The sequence below is a fragment of the Saccharomycopsis crataegensis genome (genome assembly GCF_037102585.1).
Source record: "Saccharomycopsis crataegensis DNA, jcf7180000000074, whole genome shotgun sequence".
NCBI classification, from domain to species: Eukaryota; Fungi; Ascomycota; class Saccharomycetes; order Ascoideales; family Saccharomycopsidaceae; genus Saccharomycopsis; species Saccharomycopsis crataegensis.
In genome coordinates, this window is record NW_027043821.1 from 237,483 (window position 1) to 253,564 (window position 16,082).

Genomic DNA, 16,082 nt, shown 5'->3' on the forward strand with positions numbered 1-16,082 from the left:
CGTATCCCTTTATTCCTCCCTCAAATTTTACTTTTTATTTTTTTTCTTGTTAATTATTCCTAAATTATCTATTAAAAAATGAATGGCGAACTCCATCATCTCTTGTCATCACTACATTGTACTCTAGCAAACTATACAGATATATTCTTCGAACTATTGGAAACCTGATAAAAAAGAGTTACAAAAAAATTACAAGCAGAAAAATGATTAAATTTTCTAATATTCATTGATTTTTTGATCAATCAAAAGGGTAATTGGTTCTTGGATAGATGTCAAAGCACGACCCAACAACTCACTAATCATATCAAACAAATTTTCATCACTATCATATCAGTTAATTCTCTCATACTGCAATCGTATTTGGAATTTGAGCCATCAGGCTCTTTCATATGTGCTTGGATTAGCTTTCCCAAAGAGTGGACAACCAGATCTATCAACTGGGCATATTCTGGTAGTGATAACGTCACTTGGAAAATTTGTACAAGTTGTATCGTGGTGCAGATAGGGTATATTTGGGAAAGATATTGCATACTTATACAGTTATAAAAGCTCACAGTATTTCAGTCATAATCATTTATCGAAGGCTTAAAAAGGGGAATAAAATGAGTCTTTACATTTTACGCTATATCTATTGCTTAGCATTCGGTAGATGGTATTATCATCAAGTGACAGATGGGTGTAGGATGCGAGCTTTAACTAGAGATATTATCTTAAAATCTCAAGTATAATGATTGATAAAGTGCATCTAAGTGAGAAGTACAGTGCTTTTGAATTTTACAGAACAGGGGACAATGAATAGAGGTTTTTATTAGCAGTTGAAGAAGTATGGTATCTAATGATTTATTGGTCTACTGGTATTGGAAACGGTTCATAAATAATAGAATTTCTGATAAATACTTCAGTAAATAACGGGGAAAAAAGATATTGCAATTAGCCTTAAGTTTTTCATTTGACCCTCATTTAATATTTCCTATCCAGATGACTGATTATCGTAGTTTTTTTGTTAGTCGTAATTGAACAAATTCGATTTGGGCTCGAACGCGTTTTTGTTTATTTTTTTTTTTTTCTTTTTTTTTGTGAGCTAAACGGAAATAGTACTAAATGATTGATATATCGTTATACCCAACTTCTAACAATTGATCACCAGCTTTCTCAATACCGCCCTCCCTTCCAATGCAATGGATAATAACAGCCACAGCGAACGACCTCGCAGTAGGGTCAGGATGTTGATAAAAAAATTCTCCAATCCCAATCTTGAGACTCCATTTTCATCATTTGAAGAACCGGCGGAATCACCAGAGGATGCAAGATCTCAACCTCTAGGAGACCAAAATATTAGGAACCTTGATGATACCGATGTTCTATCTAGTCTTAGAGATTATGAATCCAACCATGATGAAGATTATGTGGATGATGGAGTAGATACTGGTAAACTCATGGCGGAAGTTGAGGTGAAAGAACGCAGCATGAAACTGGGGTATCATCATAATGACTACACCAAATATGATACCACCAAGCTTTTATCATTGGCAGCAATTCGTCAATCTAGGGCCCTTGATGAAAAAATGCTGGACTTTACTGAAAAAAATACAAGAACAAACGATGATGAAAGTGAGGAGATTAGTTCTTTTCATGAAGAGGACCTCGAAAGGTTGAACATTAATGAATCGTCCACGCCAATCTACCACCATCGCCAAGAAATAGAAAATGACAGAGATATTGAGGCCCCTCAAGATATAACTGATATCTTCAATAAAAGATCCCCTGCGCAGCCGGTCCTGAGTATGGTGATTTACGTTGATTCACGAACCAACAGAACCGTGCCGAGCTCATACCTTGAGAAGAAATTATTGCCATTCAAAGAAAAAGATTTCAATTGTAAATTCACTTTCATTAGTAAATTGAATTCAGCGCCCCCTGCCAACCCTTATGGCGAAAATGTTACGATGAAACGGCTTTTTGTGCCGACACCCGATGATTATGTATTCTATAGGGAGGTTTGTGATTTGGTAGAACGAATTTTGAAATCTTTCAACTTCCAGAAATTCAAAGAGTTGCCGCAAGTATTTTACAATTATTGTAAAATATTGATGGAAAGTGGCTTGAATCCCAGTCAAGATCTTTTAGTGACTTATATCATAACGTTTCTTAAGGATTTCAAGGACAATAATGTGAAAAGATTACCATTGAAACTTAAATTGATTGCGAGAATATTTGCTTTGAGGAACCTCAAAACCGAGAACTTCTACCATAGTGATGAGATCATTGATTCAGGTGATGATTTGAGTTATGACAATGATGTGGTCAGTCGAGATGAATTGATTAACAAAAGACTGTTTTCTCGGTATCAGTTGAGTAATAACTGGTTGCTCGATGATGAATTCTCATTTGACGAATTTAACAACTGTAATTTCAATTTGTTGATCTCCAGGGCAATTCGATATTCCATCTTCTTGTATTGGCAAAGAAGAAAACAGCTTAAAAAAGTCTTTTTAAACACCTGGAATGTTAGATTCGAATTAAAAAAAAGAGAAAAGCGGCTAACTGCTAACTGGGAAAAGTTTTTAGTGAAAAAGGTCTTCGTAAATAAATTTTACAAGCCATACTTGAAACTGGTCAAATTGGAAAAAGTGGCAGCAAGATGTGCTGAAAAATCTTTAAAAAAAAAATGTTTATCAGCTTGGAAAACAAAACTACTGAATATCAATGCTTTGAATAAAGTTGCCCAGGATCATTATCTAGGAAAATTCTTTAATTATATGGTTTCCAAACATAAATTGCTTGGGATGAATGTACAAAAGGCAATTGGAATTGATGAGAATTCATTGAAAACTTACCATTTGAAAACTTGGAGATTAAAGACATCATTGGCGGGAGGCTTGAATCGAATCAAAGCACTTCATGATGAAGCTTGTATTAAAAACGTGTTCAGCAAATGGCGAAATAAATCAGAAAAGATCAAAACTATGGAAAACGACGGTCAAATTTTGACCACTGCGATATTTTGTGCCCCCCTATTGTTTCTTTGGAAAGAAAAAGCCCTCATTCGAACCTCTCAATTCACTTCTCTGACCGAAAAAATTACCACCCGTATTAAGGTAAGGTACTTTAAGAATTGGATTACTTTAACGAGGATCAATTTGCAAAAGTATGAGTTTGAAAAAAATCAAAAAATCATAATGAAAAAATTTATATTTGAAGCCTTCTTCATTAAGAATCATGCGTTGAAGACTTTGGAGAATGATTTTCAGAGAACCAAAAATATAGAAATCTTAGCTAATTATTTCATCAGCTGGAAAAATATCACCATGATCAACTTGAAAGCCACCAAATTCAATGTGCAAAGATTGAAGGCCAAATACATGCACCAATTGAATAAAAGCTATGAATTGTTGATGGTTGAAAATTATTACAATTATAAGCTATTGCAAAGGTCATTTGTCGCATGGGAAAGAGAAGCAGTGTACCATCAACGCCTAAGACAGTTTGAGTTAATGGTATTGAAAAAGTTCTTCATGATTTGGAAAGAATCAACTCAGGAATTGTTGGTAATTTACAAAAATTCTGAACGGGTGCATGACTATTTTCTTAAATTCCGGATGATTAAAAATTGGTACAATAAGCACATATATTGGATGGATCAAGACCATAATGCTGATATTATTTTCATGAAGAATAAATGTCTTAACAACTTTATTGGTGGCTACAGAAGAAATATTGAGAGTTTCAAAAATAAAGAAGAGTTCATTCTTGAAAAAAGAGACGTGAATTTGAAAAAGCGGTTTTTGCAAACCTGGAAAATAAGAATATTTGAATTACGACAGGAGAAATTGCAAAATTATTATCAAGATTTCGTTTCCAAAAAAAATCAAGGAATGACCGAAAAAATTTTCGGAATTTGGAAATCTAGAAAAGACCACATTGCTGAGTTAGAGAAAAATGCAAATGAGATGGTTTTGAGAAAACATTTATTGAAAATTGTGAAGCGTTATATTGAAATTGATGACTGGGCATTGTTTGCGATTAATTATCATAATAGATCGATTTTGAATAGATGTTTTGAGAGGTTGATCGAGGTGTCCAATAAAAATTACGATTTGAGAATCACCCTTGAAACGCATGTGAATAATCAGAATTTTAAGATCTTAGAAAAAGTTTTCAATAATTGGTCAATGAGACTCATGAAATTAAAACAAATGCAACAGTCGCTCAAGCTTTTCCGGGAAAAGTGGGATAAGGCAAAAAGCAAGAATGTGTTGTTGATTTGGCAACAAAAATACCATGATCGGGCAACCTTGATTGAACAGTATCGACAGCTTGATAGAACTTCAAATATTTTGTCTAGTAACAATTCTCAGGTCATTAATGATTCGATACTACGTCGTGTATCACCAATTAAGTCGTTCAATCAAAGAATGGGGATTTTACCAAATAACAATACCAAATCAGAGTACTCTTTTATGGACGATGGTGACCATTCGAATGATGCGAGCGATCTTATGGAAGATTTACCCCAATCTCCATCTATGGAGAAACAGAAAAGAATTCACACCAGCTCATCGTTCAAAAACCTGTATGGTGGTGGTGCCAGTTCCAAGAATGAAAAATTGGATATTCCCACGATCAAAAATGATCAAGCTATATTATTTTCCTCTACCCCATTTAGCAATAAGATGAGGTTCACTAGTCCTACGAAATTCGACAGACGGCCAGACTATGATATTAGAACACCGTCTGCGTCTAGAATTATCAATATGTCTCAAGTCTTCAACAAAGATGCTCCGATTTTAAATCAAGCTGGTTCTTCGATTACCAAATCGAACGTGATAAAGAACGAGAGACTTAAAAGTTTAAAGCGGTACTATAATAGTAGTACGAAGAGATGAAATTGTACAATAGTTTTTTTTTTTTTTTTGTTTTGTTCTGTTTTTCCATGGTTTACTTTTAATATGTATATTATATTTTTATTGTACAATAGATTATTGCGTTCTTATGATTTTACTTTCCTTGGCCGTTTTTTTTCTTTCTCTTTCTTTTTTAGTTTATATTACTTTTATTGGGTGAAATTCAAAATAAATATCACTAAAAATCAAAAATGATAAATCAACTCAAATGAAACTTCCAAACTTATTCAAGAAACTAGAATTATAATCTGCTCTTCTTCCAACATATTGTTGAATAATATCTGGGTTTAAATTCACCAACTGGCCTTCTTTAATCAAGCTGGCAATATAATTAGGCTGGACGGTGAACAAATTAGCCAATTCTCTCAAAATTGAGAATCTTTCCGATAAATCTTCAATCTTCCATGAATCAATCAATGCCTGGTAACTAATGATGTCCTTTGTCACTATCACCCCACCAATTTCGTTTATTTGAAATTTCTTTAAATGATTAACTAGCAACGACAACAAATTGATCCCGATCTCAATGAGGAAATTCTTCAAGTTAGAGTGGATCAATAATTTCTTTGGTAGCAATTGGTCCAAATAAAGGTTATTGAGGAATTTACAAATTGCTTGACAGGTTTCGGTGTCTTCGTTGTTAAATTCGCTGGTGATGTACGCATCATCGTCAAAAGAGGTCAAGTTGGACAATTTGTTGTTGGTCACGTAAAAATCTTTCTTTTTCTGTTTATCTAAGTAGTATTGGATCTTGTTCAAAATCAATTCGATGGAATCTCTCAATATGATATTCAAGGAAAGTTCACAGGTGGTTAAATACCCGTTGGTCAAATTGACAATCTTCTTCTTGGTGCTGGAATTGTTTATGGAGAGCGGTAAAATGATCAATTTGATGAAATCGGTGAGAAGTCTCAAGATTCTATTGGCCTTATTAATGATTTTAAGAAAATTGAAATTCAAAAATTCGTTTTTCTTGAAATCTATATGAATCAATTTGTAATAATTGAGTTCTAGACCAAATTCCAAATATCCTCCAATACCAAAGATCAAGATTCGAAGAATCTCCAAAGAATATTCCGGAATATTCAATGGCCTGAGATCTGATATTCTGGATAACGATTCCACTGAGTTCTGGATCATAAAATCGATTTTTGAGAATTTGATATCACTGGCTTCATCACTATCAGTACCATCTTCATTGAATGCATCGCCATCGAATAACGTAGAATCATCGCTATCCCGCATTTCGCTAAAGATACTATTAGCTTGGTCGACTTTAGGGGAAAGCAACAACGAGTCGTTCAAACTAGAGAATTTTGACGAATTGGAGGAAGTTCTTTCCAACTTTGATTTCATGTAGGTACGGATTTGGATCAATTTATTTTTTTCCAAAATGTTGTGATGACTACCACTACCAGCAGTGAAGCTGCCGATTCTCGATGTCAACAGTGGGCTTCCCATGGTTGGCGAAGCCAAAGGAGAAAGTAGGTTTGATTCTTTCACGGAATCGGTAGTGGCTAACCTAACAGATAAGGCCTTGTCCTTGAATATCTTTGGATGCTTTTTCTCAAAGTTAGAATTAATTTTTGTATAAATATCTTCAAGCGACTTCTTTTCTTTTTCAATATAGTTCTTTTCGGTCAAGAATTGGAAGAATAATTCATTAAAATGGCTATCTATCAAATTGTTCAAGTCATTAACTATGGATTTGCTATCTTCATCATCATCCTCATTATTATTATTTTCTCCCCCTCCGATATTGTCATTATTGTTTGATCTTCTAATCAATGCATCTTCCAAGTATATTTTGGAGTGATTCTCATTAAAGAATTCTTTGATTTCGTTAGTGAAAGTTGTAATTGAAACATTAAGCAAGTGAAGTAATCTAACATAAGCCAAATTATTCAATGACTGGGAATAGTTTAACAAGTTGACCACAATATTATTGAGCTTTTTTCTAAATATTTGTTTCAAAAATAGGTCGAAAACTTTGATGAAGAAATGTTTGGATTTATTGAAGATTATTTTGATTAAATTAAATTGGTTGAAGATCAAGTTCTGAAATTTTTCAAGCAAGTCTTGCAACTGCGGTAAATCTGAAAGAAGCTTTTCATAATTATAATGAATAATTGGATCAGATATAAGCTTCCAAAACTCATGGTTCTCATTCATGAATTCATTATTATTGAGTATATAATCTTCTTCTGGTAATGGTTGACCCAACGCTTCAATTTTTCCAGTGTAGGTGTCATATATCTCGGTCGAGTTCTCATTGAAATCAATCAAAATATCAAAACACTCCTTCATTTTGAGAGTGTTTTCAGTTTCGTAAGATTGGTTGAATTCCATTAAAAGTCTGGTTTCAAAATTATTAGAAAACTTCAAAATCTCTTCATAAACGACTTGAAACTTCTTGTGCTTTTCTTCCTGATCAGGATCTCCTCCATTGTTAGTTGATAATTTTTTTGCCAATTTTAACAATTTACTAATATATTTCCCACAATTCTTTTTATCGCTGGATTTCTTGGAGTTTTGTAGATCAATCAATAATTTCGATTGGTTATATCTGTAGAAATCATTGTAACATTTAGTGAGAAAGATGATTTCCATATTCTGATCTTTCAAACTAGTGGCCACTTGCAATTTTTCTCCCAATGGGTTGATTATTGAGCCAACATCCGATACCACAGTTTCTAAACTGCCAAATTTATTATTGATGACCTGGACTTGATCCCACAACTTGATCACTTTTTTGGAATGATAAAGTTCATAGTCCATAACCTCATTCTCTAGATTATTCATTTCTTCTATATTCTTCTTCTTCAAAGACTTCAACTCGCTTAATACTGATTCAAAAGTTCTAATAAAAGGTTTGGGATCGAGTTGTTCGAGGTTATTATCGTTGGTCTTTGATTCGTTCAACGAGATTTCATGCTGTTTTGAGATCTCTTCGATGAAATCCGACGCACTGAGATCCTCCAAGAAGTTGCTCAGATGAAGAATCTGCCTCGTTCTGTCATCCAATTCATATAAATTCATCGCCGCTTTGGAGTTACTCTTCGTTTGCTGAATGTTGTCAAATATCAGCCACATCAGAAACGCTTGATTTGTTCATAAATTGCACAGACCGCACCGCACGCACGACAGGGCATGCAACCGCACGATCAATGGGTTCTTACGATTATTATTATAGCTATCTATGTTGTGGGAGTCTGTTTTTTTTTGTTTATTGATTATTACCTAGAATTCTATACTATATTATTATTACCTGACAGTCTACAAAAAATATATTCTAAATGATCTAGAGGTTACACCAAATCTTTTCCGAAAATTATGGCGTCTGTTGGCTTATCGTCACCCTTAAGTCTCGCAGCGTTCTTGATCAACCCAACTCTTTCGAAACCCAAACTGTCCCAAATCTTCACACTGCCAATGTTGCTGACAAACACCAAGTTGAAAACAGAATATGTGTAGCCAAGCTTTGGAGCCCATTTCAAGTAGCATTTACCAAGATTCTTCCCGATTTTGTATGGGGTTCCTCTGCAGTTGAAACTGACCAAGAATCCGGCATTACAATTATGAGAGCATCTTCCGGTGTAGTTTGGCTTGATATAGAAAGTCCCAAGGAACAATTCATCCCAGTTGGCAGAGCTTTGTTTCAAAATAGAGGCATCCTTGTGGTCACCTTTGACCAAAAGGGCCACGAAGTGTGAAAACCAGTATCCTTTGAACTTCTCCAAACTGAGTTGGTCAAAATATGGATACGTTCTGCCACCTTCGATTTCTTTGTTGAAAGTGTCGAACAAGTGGGTCAATAATTCGTCCGATATTTCCAGAACATTATTGATAGGAAACAATGTTGCTTGAGTGGCTTCTGAATCGCTCAACGTCACTGGCAATGACTCAGTTATTAGCTTTGTTCCTGATTCATTGATTTTCTGAAGTTCCGCTTCGTGAGATTCACCAAATGGCACAGTCATTTTGTTTAATTGTTTCTGGTTGTTTTTTTGGTTTAATTCGATTTCTGAATACCTGAGGTATCTTGATTATATTATATTATATTATATAATGTATAAGACTGATTTGATGTATTATGATGATTCATGATTTCATAGAAATCTTGGAAGAAAAAAGAAAAAATAAAATAAAATAAAAAAAGCGCGCATTCCCAGATTTGCATAGTTTACGGAAATATCCAGAATAATCCAAAGATATTACACATTTTTATTGAACTTTCATAGTGGAACGGGGTAAAAAAAAAAAAAAAAAAAAAAGGAAACAAAAGAGAGATAACATAAACTATTTCTTACTTTTCCGTATTCTCCTCTCCTTTTCATACTGGTTTCTTTCACTACCTTCAATAGTGTTGATAGAGTTAACAATAGATACCATCTTTCTGTGGTACTCTTCGTATTTGGTCTTGGTCTCCTTGATCTTCTCTCTAGCAACAAACTTGTTATCTTTACGCAACTCCTTGATCGTGATCTTCTTCTCCTTCTTGATTTGTGCTTTAAGTTTGCTGATTTCTTGACGGCCGGCATCTGGATCATAAGATTTCTTCTCTGGGTTGTAGTTCTCTTCGAATTTAGGAGCATAAGTGGCAATGGCAATTGGCTTGTGGCTTTGTAATAATAATGGCTTGTGGTCGGCAAACTTCTTGGCATTATTTATTCTATCTGTTAAGTTCTTGGCCTTAGTTCCGAGGGCACAGTCGGATTCTATTGGGAGTTTGGATAAAAGCATGTTGAATGGTTTAATGATTTCAATAAACGCAGTTTTCCCTTTCCAAATATCTAGATTTTCATCGATTACTTGTATAGTCTTCACCAACATAAGGTTTGCATCAATATTATCGTCATTCAATTGGCTAATTGACATTTCTTGAGCAAGCTTAATATCCGACTCAGTAATATCATCCTTCAATGACAACTTGAACTCTATTTCAGGAACCGTCAAGACACTAACATCTATTTCACGAGCAAATACACACATGGCCTGTTCCAAGAAAGCTGAAACTTCTGGAATGTATCTTTTAGCAATTCTTTGGTATCTGACCATCAAATTGGAAATGAACAATCCATAAAACATTTTCTTCGCCGAGTCTAACTTCATTTGATTAATGGTCATACAAGCAGTGATAATCGCAGGAGTAACTACCAAATGGTAGTGGTCAGAAGTGGAGAATAGAATACCTACAAGGGTATAAAACATCATGTCGGAAACCTTCAAGAAATCAACATTGTCATTTTCCAAATGAGCCGCAAATCTGGCTTCGATATCTGTAAGATGTTCACGGCACGCCTCAGTGATGGCAACGAAAAACTTTGGTGAAAGTTTCTTCACAATCTTGATCAATTGTTCCTGGGTCTCCACATATTTTTCGTAATCTTTTTTGGCAAAATCACTGTCTGAAAGATACAAAATATGCTCAATGACCACTTTAGTGAATTGCGCGAGTTTTTCTTTGTTACCTTGGGCCAAGTTAGCCTTGTATTTGCCAAGAATCATTCTGACGGTGTCAGCGGATTTCGATGGTTCATCAATGATGGCTAATAACTCTTCGTGAGTTTCTGGACATTTCACAAGACTAGAGATACTCTTATTCTTGTAAGATTTCTTAGTGTTGGACACCTCCTCTTGTTCATCATCGTCGTCATTATCATTTTCTAATTCAGCATTATCTTCGTCTTCGACTTCTTTACCTTCTTTTTCTTCATCATCACTATTTTGCACCCAGAATTGGTCATCGTCAAGATCATCACCAATAACCTCTTCTCTATCCATGCCTTCCATACGTGCGGCTCTTGCGGCTTCCAATTTTTTCTGATTGTCGGTTTTTTCTTTCTGAACTTCTTCATCGGTTTTAGTTCTTTCGGTTGGCACGGCCCTTCTTTCCAATGTAAGTTTTCTAAATTGTTGACCGTATTCTTTATCTTGTTCAGATTTCCCAGAGAACTTATTGGTATTCTTGGAATTTTGTTTAGCAGCTGATCTCAACTCCGACATAACATCATCAAACCCTTCATTAAGTTCTTCAACTTGATTTTCCAATTCGGCTTGCTTCTTTTGACGTTCATGCTTGTAAAATTTAGATTTGGCAATGACTTCTTTCATCACTTCAGCTTTGGTCTTCTTTCTCTTTGGCTGTTCTTCTTCTTCAACCTCTTCGCCTTCATTATGATAAAGTCTTTTACCGCTGTCATCTTTAAGTCCTAAGTCACTATCTTGAAAACTATCGCCCAAAGACTGGCCAGAATGGGTCAATTTGAATCCTCCATTCTCATCGTCTTCATCGTCTTCATCGTCATCACCCAAATTGAACAAACTTCTCTTCAGTGAGGTCTTCTGTCTTTCCCTTGTGAAACGTTCCAACATCTTTTCTTCCATACTCAACGCAGGATTATTTTCCCCGAATCTTCTATCGATCAACGACCCAACTTTATTCTTTCTAGATTTTTGAAATTCGTACGCAGCCTTTCTTTCATCTTCACCAATTTGTTTAGAAACACCTGGTCTCGCTACCTGAGTTTTCCCCTTTTTTTCTTGGATATCATATTTATTTTTCGTCACTTTTTTCTCAAATGGATTGAAATCATCTCTAATCTTCTGGATAATTTGTTGTCGGGTATCACGTCTTGATTCAATAGGGCCTTTCTTGTTTTTCCCATTCTTTTTCACGTTTGTTTGCCCAGTTAAACCTTTGGCCTTCAATGTAGCCTTAAGGCTCTTCAACTGAGATCCTCCCATATTATAGTTTGTTTTTTTTTCTGGGTTCGTTAAGGTTGATGAAGTCCAGTATACCCACTCAGTTTAAAACTGAAAATTTGCAACTTTTCATAAGAAAAAAAAAAAAAATTTTGCGATGATCTGCGTGATGCTGCGTGCTCCATAGGAGCGGGTTTAACATGGGACATCGATGATATACCGGGCAGGACCTTGGTTATGTTCTCCTCCATATTCAACGAAATGTTTCTCACTGAACTACGTAGTAATTACTTTACTCAGCCGGCAAAAATTTCAAAGAGTTCTACCCACAGATCTACGAAATTTTTGGAGAAACCAAAAAATGTAATCCATAATGCTAAAGAAAAGAAAGAACTATGTTAAGCAATAAATTTATATCAAAGGAGAAAAAAAAAAAAAAGAAATACAAGAAACAAAAAAACAAGTTTATCTTCTACCACCTCTTCCTCCTCTTCCTCCTCTTCCTCCTCTTCCTCCTCTTCCTCCTCTTCCTCCTCTTCCTCCTCTTCCTCCTCTTCCGCCTCTTTCGCCTCTTTCATCTTTACCAATCTTACCTGAATTCTTAGCCACGAATCTAGTCTTAGCCTTGGTAGGTGTTTCTTCATTATCACTTAAATCATCATCATCTTCGACGTTTGTTTTACCTCTCTTATACTTCAATCTGTTTCTTTGGCCTCTGATTGGGCCTTGCTTCACGGCATCAATATAAGCATTGACGGAGTTATCCTTATTCTTCAACAAATCATCACCTTCTTCCTCGACGTTACCTTCTTCATTAAAGACAAACTTACCATTCCTAGACTTGAATTTATTAGCCAAGGATTTTGGCGCACTGTTATTCTTGAAATCTGGTCTGGAAGAAGAAATGTGGGCAAGAGCTTGTTTATCCAAAAAATCCAATGGAGAATCCTTGGATTCGATAATAAATTGCTTAGACTTACCCTTACCTTTACCACCGGACATTTCCACATCAGACTCATCGTCATCTTCTTCATCATCGCTTGAGTCTTCATCGTACAAGACTTCATCATAAGCAGAGACAAACTTCTTGCCCTGTTTCTTATCGGCGGATTCTTCCTCACCAGCAGCAGCAGCAGCAGCTTGTTTCTTTTTGTTTCTCATCTTGGTCTTCTTGATATTTACGAGCAATTTCAAGTCGGCTTCTGGCATGTTGGCTTCCATGTTCTCATAACCAAAACGTCTAATCATACGCTCAATGATATGCTTGACCTTAAGCTTGAAGTGGCCCTTGTGTTCATGTGACCATCTCATAAGATATTCCAATAAAGTCTTCAATTTTGGCTGGATAAGTTCCACTGGTAAACTCAAAACTTCGACTTTCACAAACCCGATGGTACTCTTGACGATTTCACGGTTATTGGAAGTCAAAAACAATTCAATAGTCGAGGAGATTTCCTGGAGGAACTCTTGGGGCAAGTCATCGAGGAATTCGTACACCAAACAACTCAAAGCAGTGATGGTGGCACTAATCATGTGTGGAGAAGAACCAGCAAGACCGGCAGAAACAATAGTGAAGTATTCTGATAATGTCGCTTCGACACTTGGAGTTGATGGGTCCAAACCTGGAACTTTCCCATTCTCAATGGTACCACCTTGAGCTAAAAGTTTACCCATTTGCATCAAAACAGCATAAGCGAGTTGACGGGACTTTTCATTGACGTCTTTTGTGGCCAAAATGATTTCCGAGGCGACACTTGGCACAAAGAATAAATGATCTGATGGCAAGATATCCAAAATCTTGTTGATGGCAACCAAACGGGGCCCTTTGGCAGAAGGCAAAGCCTTTTCACTGGAATCAATAATCACTTTTTCAATATCAGAAACGAAATTCTTCAAAGCAGCTTGACCAATTTCAATCTCTGAAAGCTTGGAAATGATTCTGTATGAACGTTTTTGAATCAAACTATCAGCTATACCGTTGGTCAAATTGAAAATTGCAAAAAGCGCATTGTAAGAGCTTTCTGGGACATATTTAACCATGACTACCACCAAGTCCATCATAGTTACACTCAAACGAGGTGGCTTGTTTTTAGAAAGGTTGGTATTGTTAGAAGTTTGGAAACTGTTATTTTTGTCATCATCTTCGAGACCACTCTTAAGCATGGAGCACACTTTATTGAAATTATCTTCAAGAATAGCAGGAGGAGTGATTTTCAACCAGATATCAATAGTTTCCAAGATATAGCCTCTGGCATCTGGGTGAGTTTGAGAAAACACATTGAATAACACTGAAAGCATATTTTCGGCCATGGTAGATGACAAATATTCAATATTCTTTTGAGCATTTTCAATTGGGAATTGTTGAGATAATAAGACATCTTCACTAAGAACCCCTTGAGAATACACCAAGTTACTTTCGACAATCATCTTCAAAGCATTGCAAATGTTTGTTCTCAAATCCACTTTAGAATACAAAAGACTGGCCAATTTTTCGGCAAACTTCACATTAAATGCGGTTGGCAAATCATTTGGCAAATCACAAAAGTGTGGCAAAAGAGACCAGATTTGGTCAACCACTGTTTGGAAGACTTTGACATGTACAGAATTCTGGTCCAAGGTGGAAATTTTCTTATCAAAGACATCGACAAGTGGCAAAACGTTGTTGATATAGTATCCCAAGCTTGAGTGACGGACGTTTTCTCTGAGTAAAGGCAATAACCAAGCTCTACCAGGCTTTGAATTGGTTGGTTTTTCCAAGTTAAGAGGCAAAGAGCTCAAAACGACTTCAGCTCCCAAATTGACAATGGCGTTAGAAATCACGGATTCTTCTTCATCCTTCAAATCCAAAGTAGAGGTAGATTCCTCGTCAGTTCTCCATTGACCGACAATTTCGAAAGGCTTGATCAAATCTGGGTTGGATCTGTATCTAAGCTTGTTGAGCAAGTTACCGAGAATATCCATAACTTCTTTGGCACAATGAGAGTATTTCACTGATAATAATCCGGTGACCAATTCAGAAAGCTTGGAAATTACTTCATCTACCGCTTCGTATTTCTCTTCATCAACCGGATATTCAGAGGTTCCTGGAGGTAACAACAAGAGTGGGTCTGGAATACTGGTATTGATGATAGAAATAATACAGTTAGCACTGCTAACGTAGATTGATTGGATATCTGAGCTCAAGTAAGCCGACAAGATCTGGAAGATTTCAGGTAATTTACCAAGACATTTAATGGCATCAATTTTCGAGTAAGTTTCAATAGCTTTGGCAACCACGGCAACCCATGCGCCGACAAGGTTGAAGTCGGTGGCAGAAGGTTTCAAATCAAACAAGATATTAAGGATTGTCATGAATTTATCTGTATAAATAGGATCGGCCAAAGAATCAAACAAATGTTCAAACACGCTGAAAGCAGCGGTGACAAGAAACTGGTCGGTGGTCTTAGAAATTTCAAGAAGGACATCACAAAGTGGCTCAACTTTACTACTTGACCATGAGTTGGCAGATGAGATTGTTTGAATCAATTGAAGGTTATGGATTAGCTGGGCGTTGAGCTCTTTATTTGGTTTTTTTGATTTCACCTCGCTAGAATTGAGCAAATCCACAATTGATTTCAATGCGAATTCACTACATGGGTTACCAGCAACGTGACCCAAAGTTGGGCTTGGAGGAGGGTTGCTAAGAATTTTGTTGATCGATTCCTGGGCTCTCTTTCTAATTTTTGGACGGTGATCCAAAGAAAGATCAAGCAATGCTTGAAGAGCTCTCCAAGGAGAGATATTTAACTTTGAGCTCCAAGCTTTGGCATCTTGGGCAATGAGTAAAGTTTCGAGGGCACCGATACAGGATCTGATCAAAGGAGCTTCGGAGTCTTCGTTGGTGATCGCTGGAGCGAGCTTGATCAAGATATCGCTAAATTTGGCCTTGAGCAAAGGTTTTGGGACAAATGGGAATACGAGATCCAAGAAATAGGCAGTGGAAGTGGCAAGAGATTGGTCAATTATTTCCTCATCTTTGAAACTTTGGTTAAGAAGGGCCAAGAAAGAAACGAAATAAGCAGTTGGGTTTTGAGGATTCTTTTGTTCTTTGATGTTCTCTTCGACAACTGAAAGAATCACCGCGAGGTTTTTCTGGTTCTCGAGTTTAGAATTTATCTGAGTTCTTATTCTCTCGAGTTTGATCTCGAGCTCCAAAAAGTCTTCGGACATTTGGTATGTAAGAATTTTGAGTTAATGATAACACACAAACTGATACAAATGGGTTATTAGTGAAAATTTCAAAAGGAAATACAAAAAAAAAAAAAAAAAAAAAAAATTTTTACTGCAGGCCATCATCAACTACCCGTTCTAGATGGTTCGTGGGCATTTTGTGCTTTACCAGGACAAAGTGGAAGTACCTCAAGCGATCTGTGTTTTGAAATTATTATATATTGTTAATTCTAGTAATTTACAGTCCCATATTGTAAGAGAAAG

General features: G+C 36.1%; 5 protein-coding genes across 5 annotated transcripts; 1 reads left to right on the forward strand and 4 right to left on the reverse strand. All coding sequences in view use genetic code 12, as the record gives it.

Moving 5' to 3' along the window:
* Positions 1–1,178: 1,178 nt before the first annotated feature.
* On the forward strand, positions 1,179–4,886 carry SFI1 (Sfi1p; the record flags this gene model as incomplete). Its single annotated transcript, XM_064995566.1, has 1 exon — positions 1,179–4,886. The coding sequence occupies one exon, from the start codon at positions 1,179–1,181 to the stop codon at positions 4,884–4,886; it is 3,708 nt and encodes a 1,235-aa protein (XP_064851638.1).
* Positions 4,887–5,108: 222 nt separating this feature from the next.
* On the reverse strand, positions 5,109–7,997 carry SEC10 (exocyst subunit SEC10; the record flags this gene model as incomplete). Its single annotated transcript, XM_064995567.1, has 1 exon — positions 5,109–7,997. One exon carries the CDS (start codon positions 7,995–7,997, stop codon positions 5,109–5,111), a length of 2,889 nt encoding a protein of 962 aa, XP_064851639.1.
* Positions 7,998–8,212: 215 nt separating this feature from the next.
* Positions 8,213–8,884, reverse strand: DASC09_019650 (N-acetyltransferase family protein; the record flags this gene model as incomplete). The annotated part of the gene is made up of 1 exon (XM_064995568.1): positions 8,213–8,884. The coding sequence occupies one exon, from the start codon at positions 8,882–8,884 to the stop codon at positions 8,213–8,215; it is 672 nt and encodes a 223-aa protein (XP_064851640.1).
* Positions 8,885–9,203: 319 nt separating this feature from the next.
* On the reverse strand, positions 9,204–11,651 carry NOP14 (snoRNA-binding rRNA-processing protein NOP14; the record flags this gene model as incomplete). Its single annotated transcript, XM_064995569.1, has 1 exon — positions 9,204–11,651. One exon carries the CDS (start codon positions 11,649–11,651, stop codon positions 9,204–9,206), a length of 2,448 nt encoding a protein of 815 aa, XP_064851641.1.
* Positions 11,652–12,074: 423 nt separating this feature from the next.
* On the reverse strand, positions 12,075–15,818 carry RRP12 (mRNA-binding protein RRP12; the record flags this gene model as incomplete). Its single annotated transcript, XM_064995570.1, has 1 exon — positions 12,075–15,818. The coding sequence occupies one exon, from the start codon at positions 15,816–15,818 to the stop codon at positions 12,075–12,077; it is 3,744 nt and encodes a 1,247-aa protein (XP_064851642.1).
* Between the last annotated feature and the right edge of the window lie 264 nt (positions 15,819–16,082).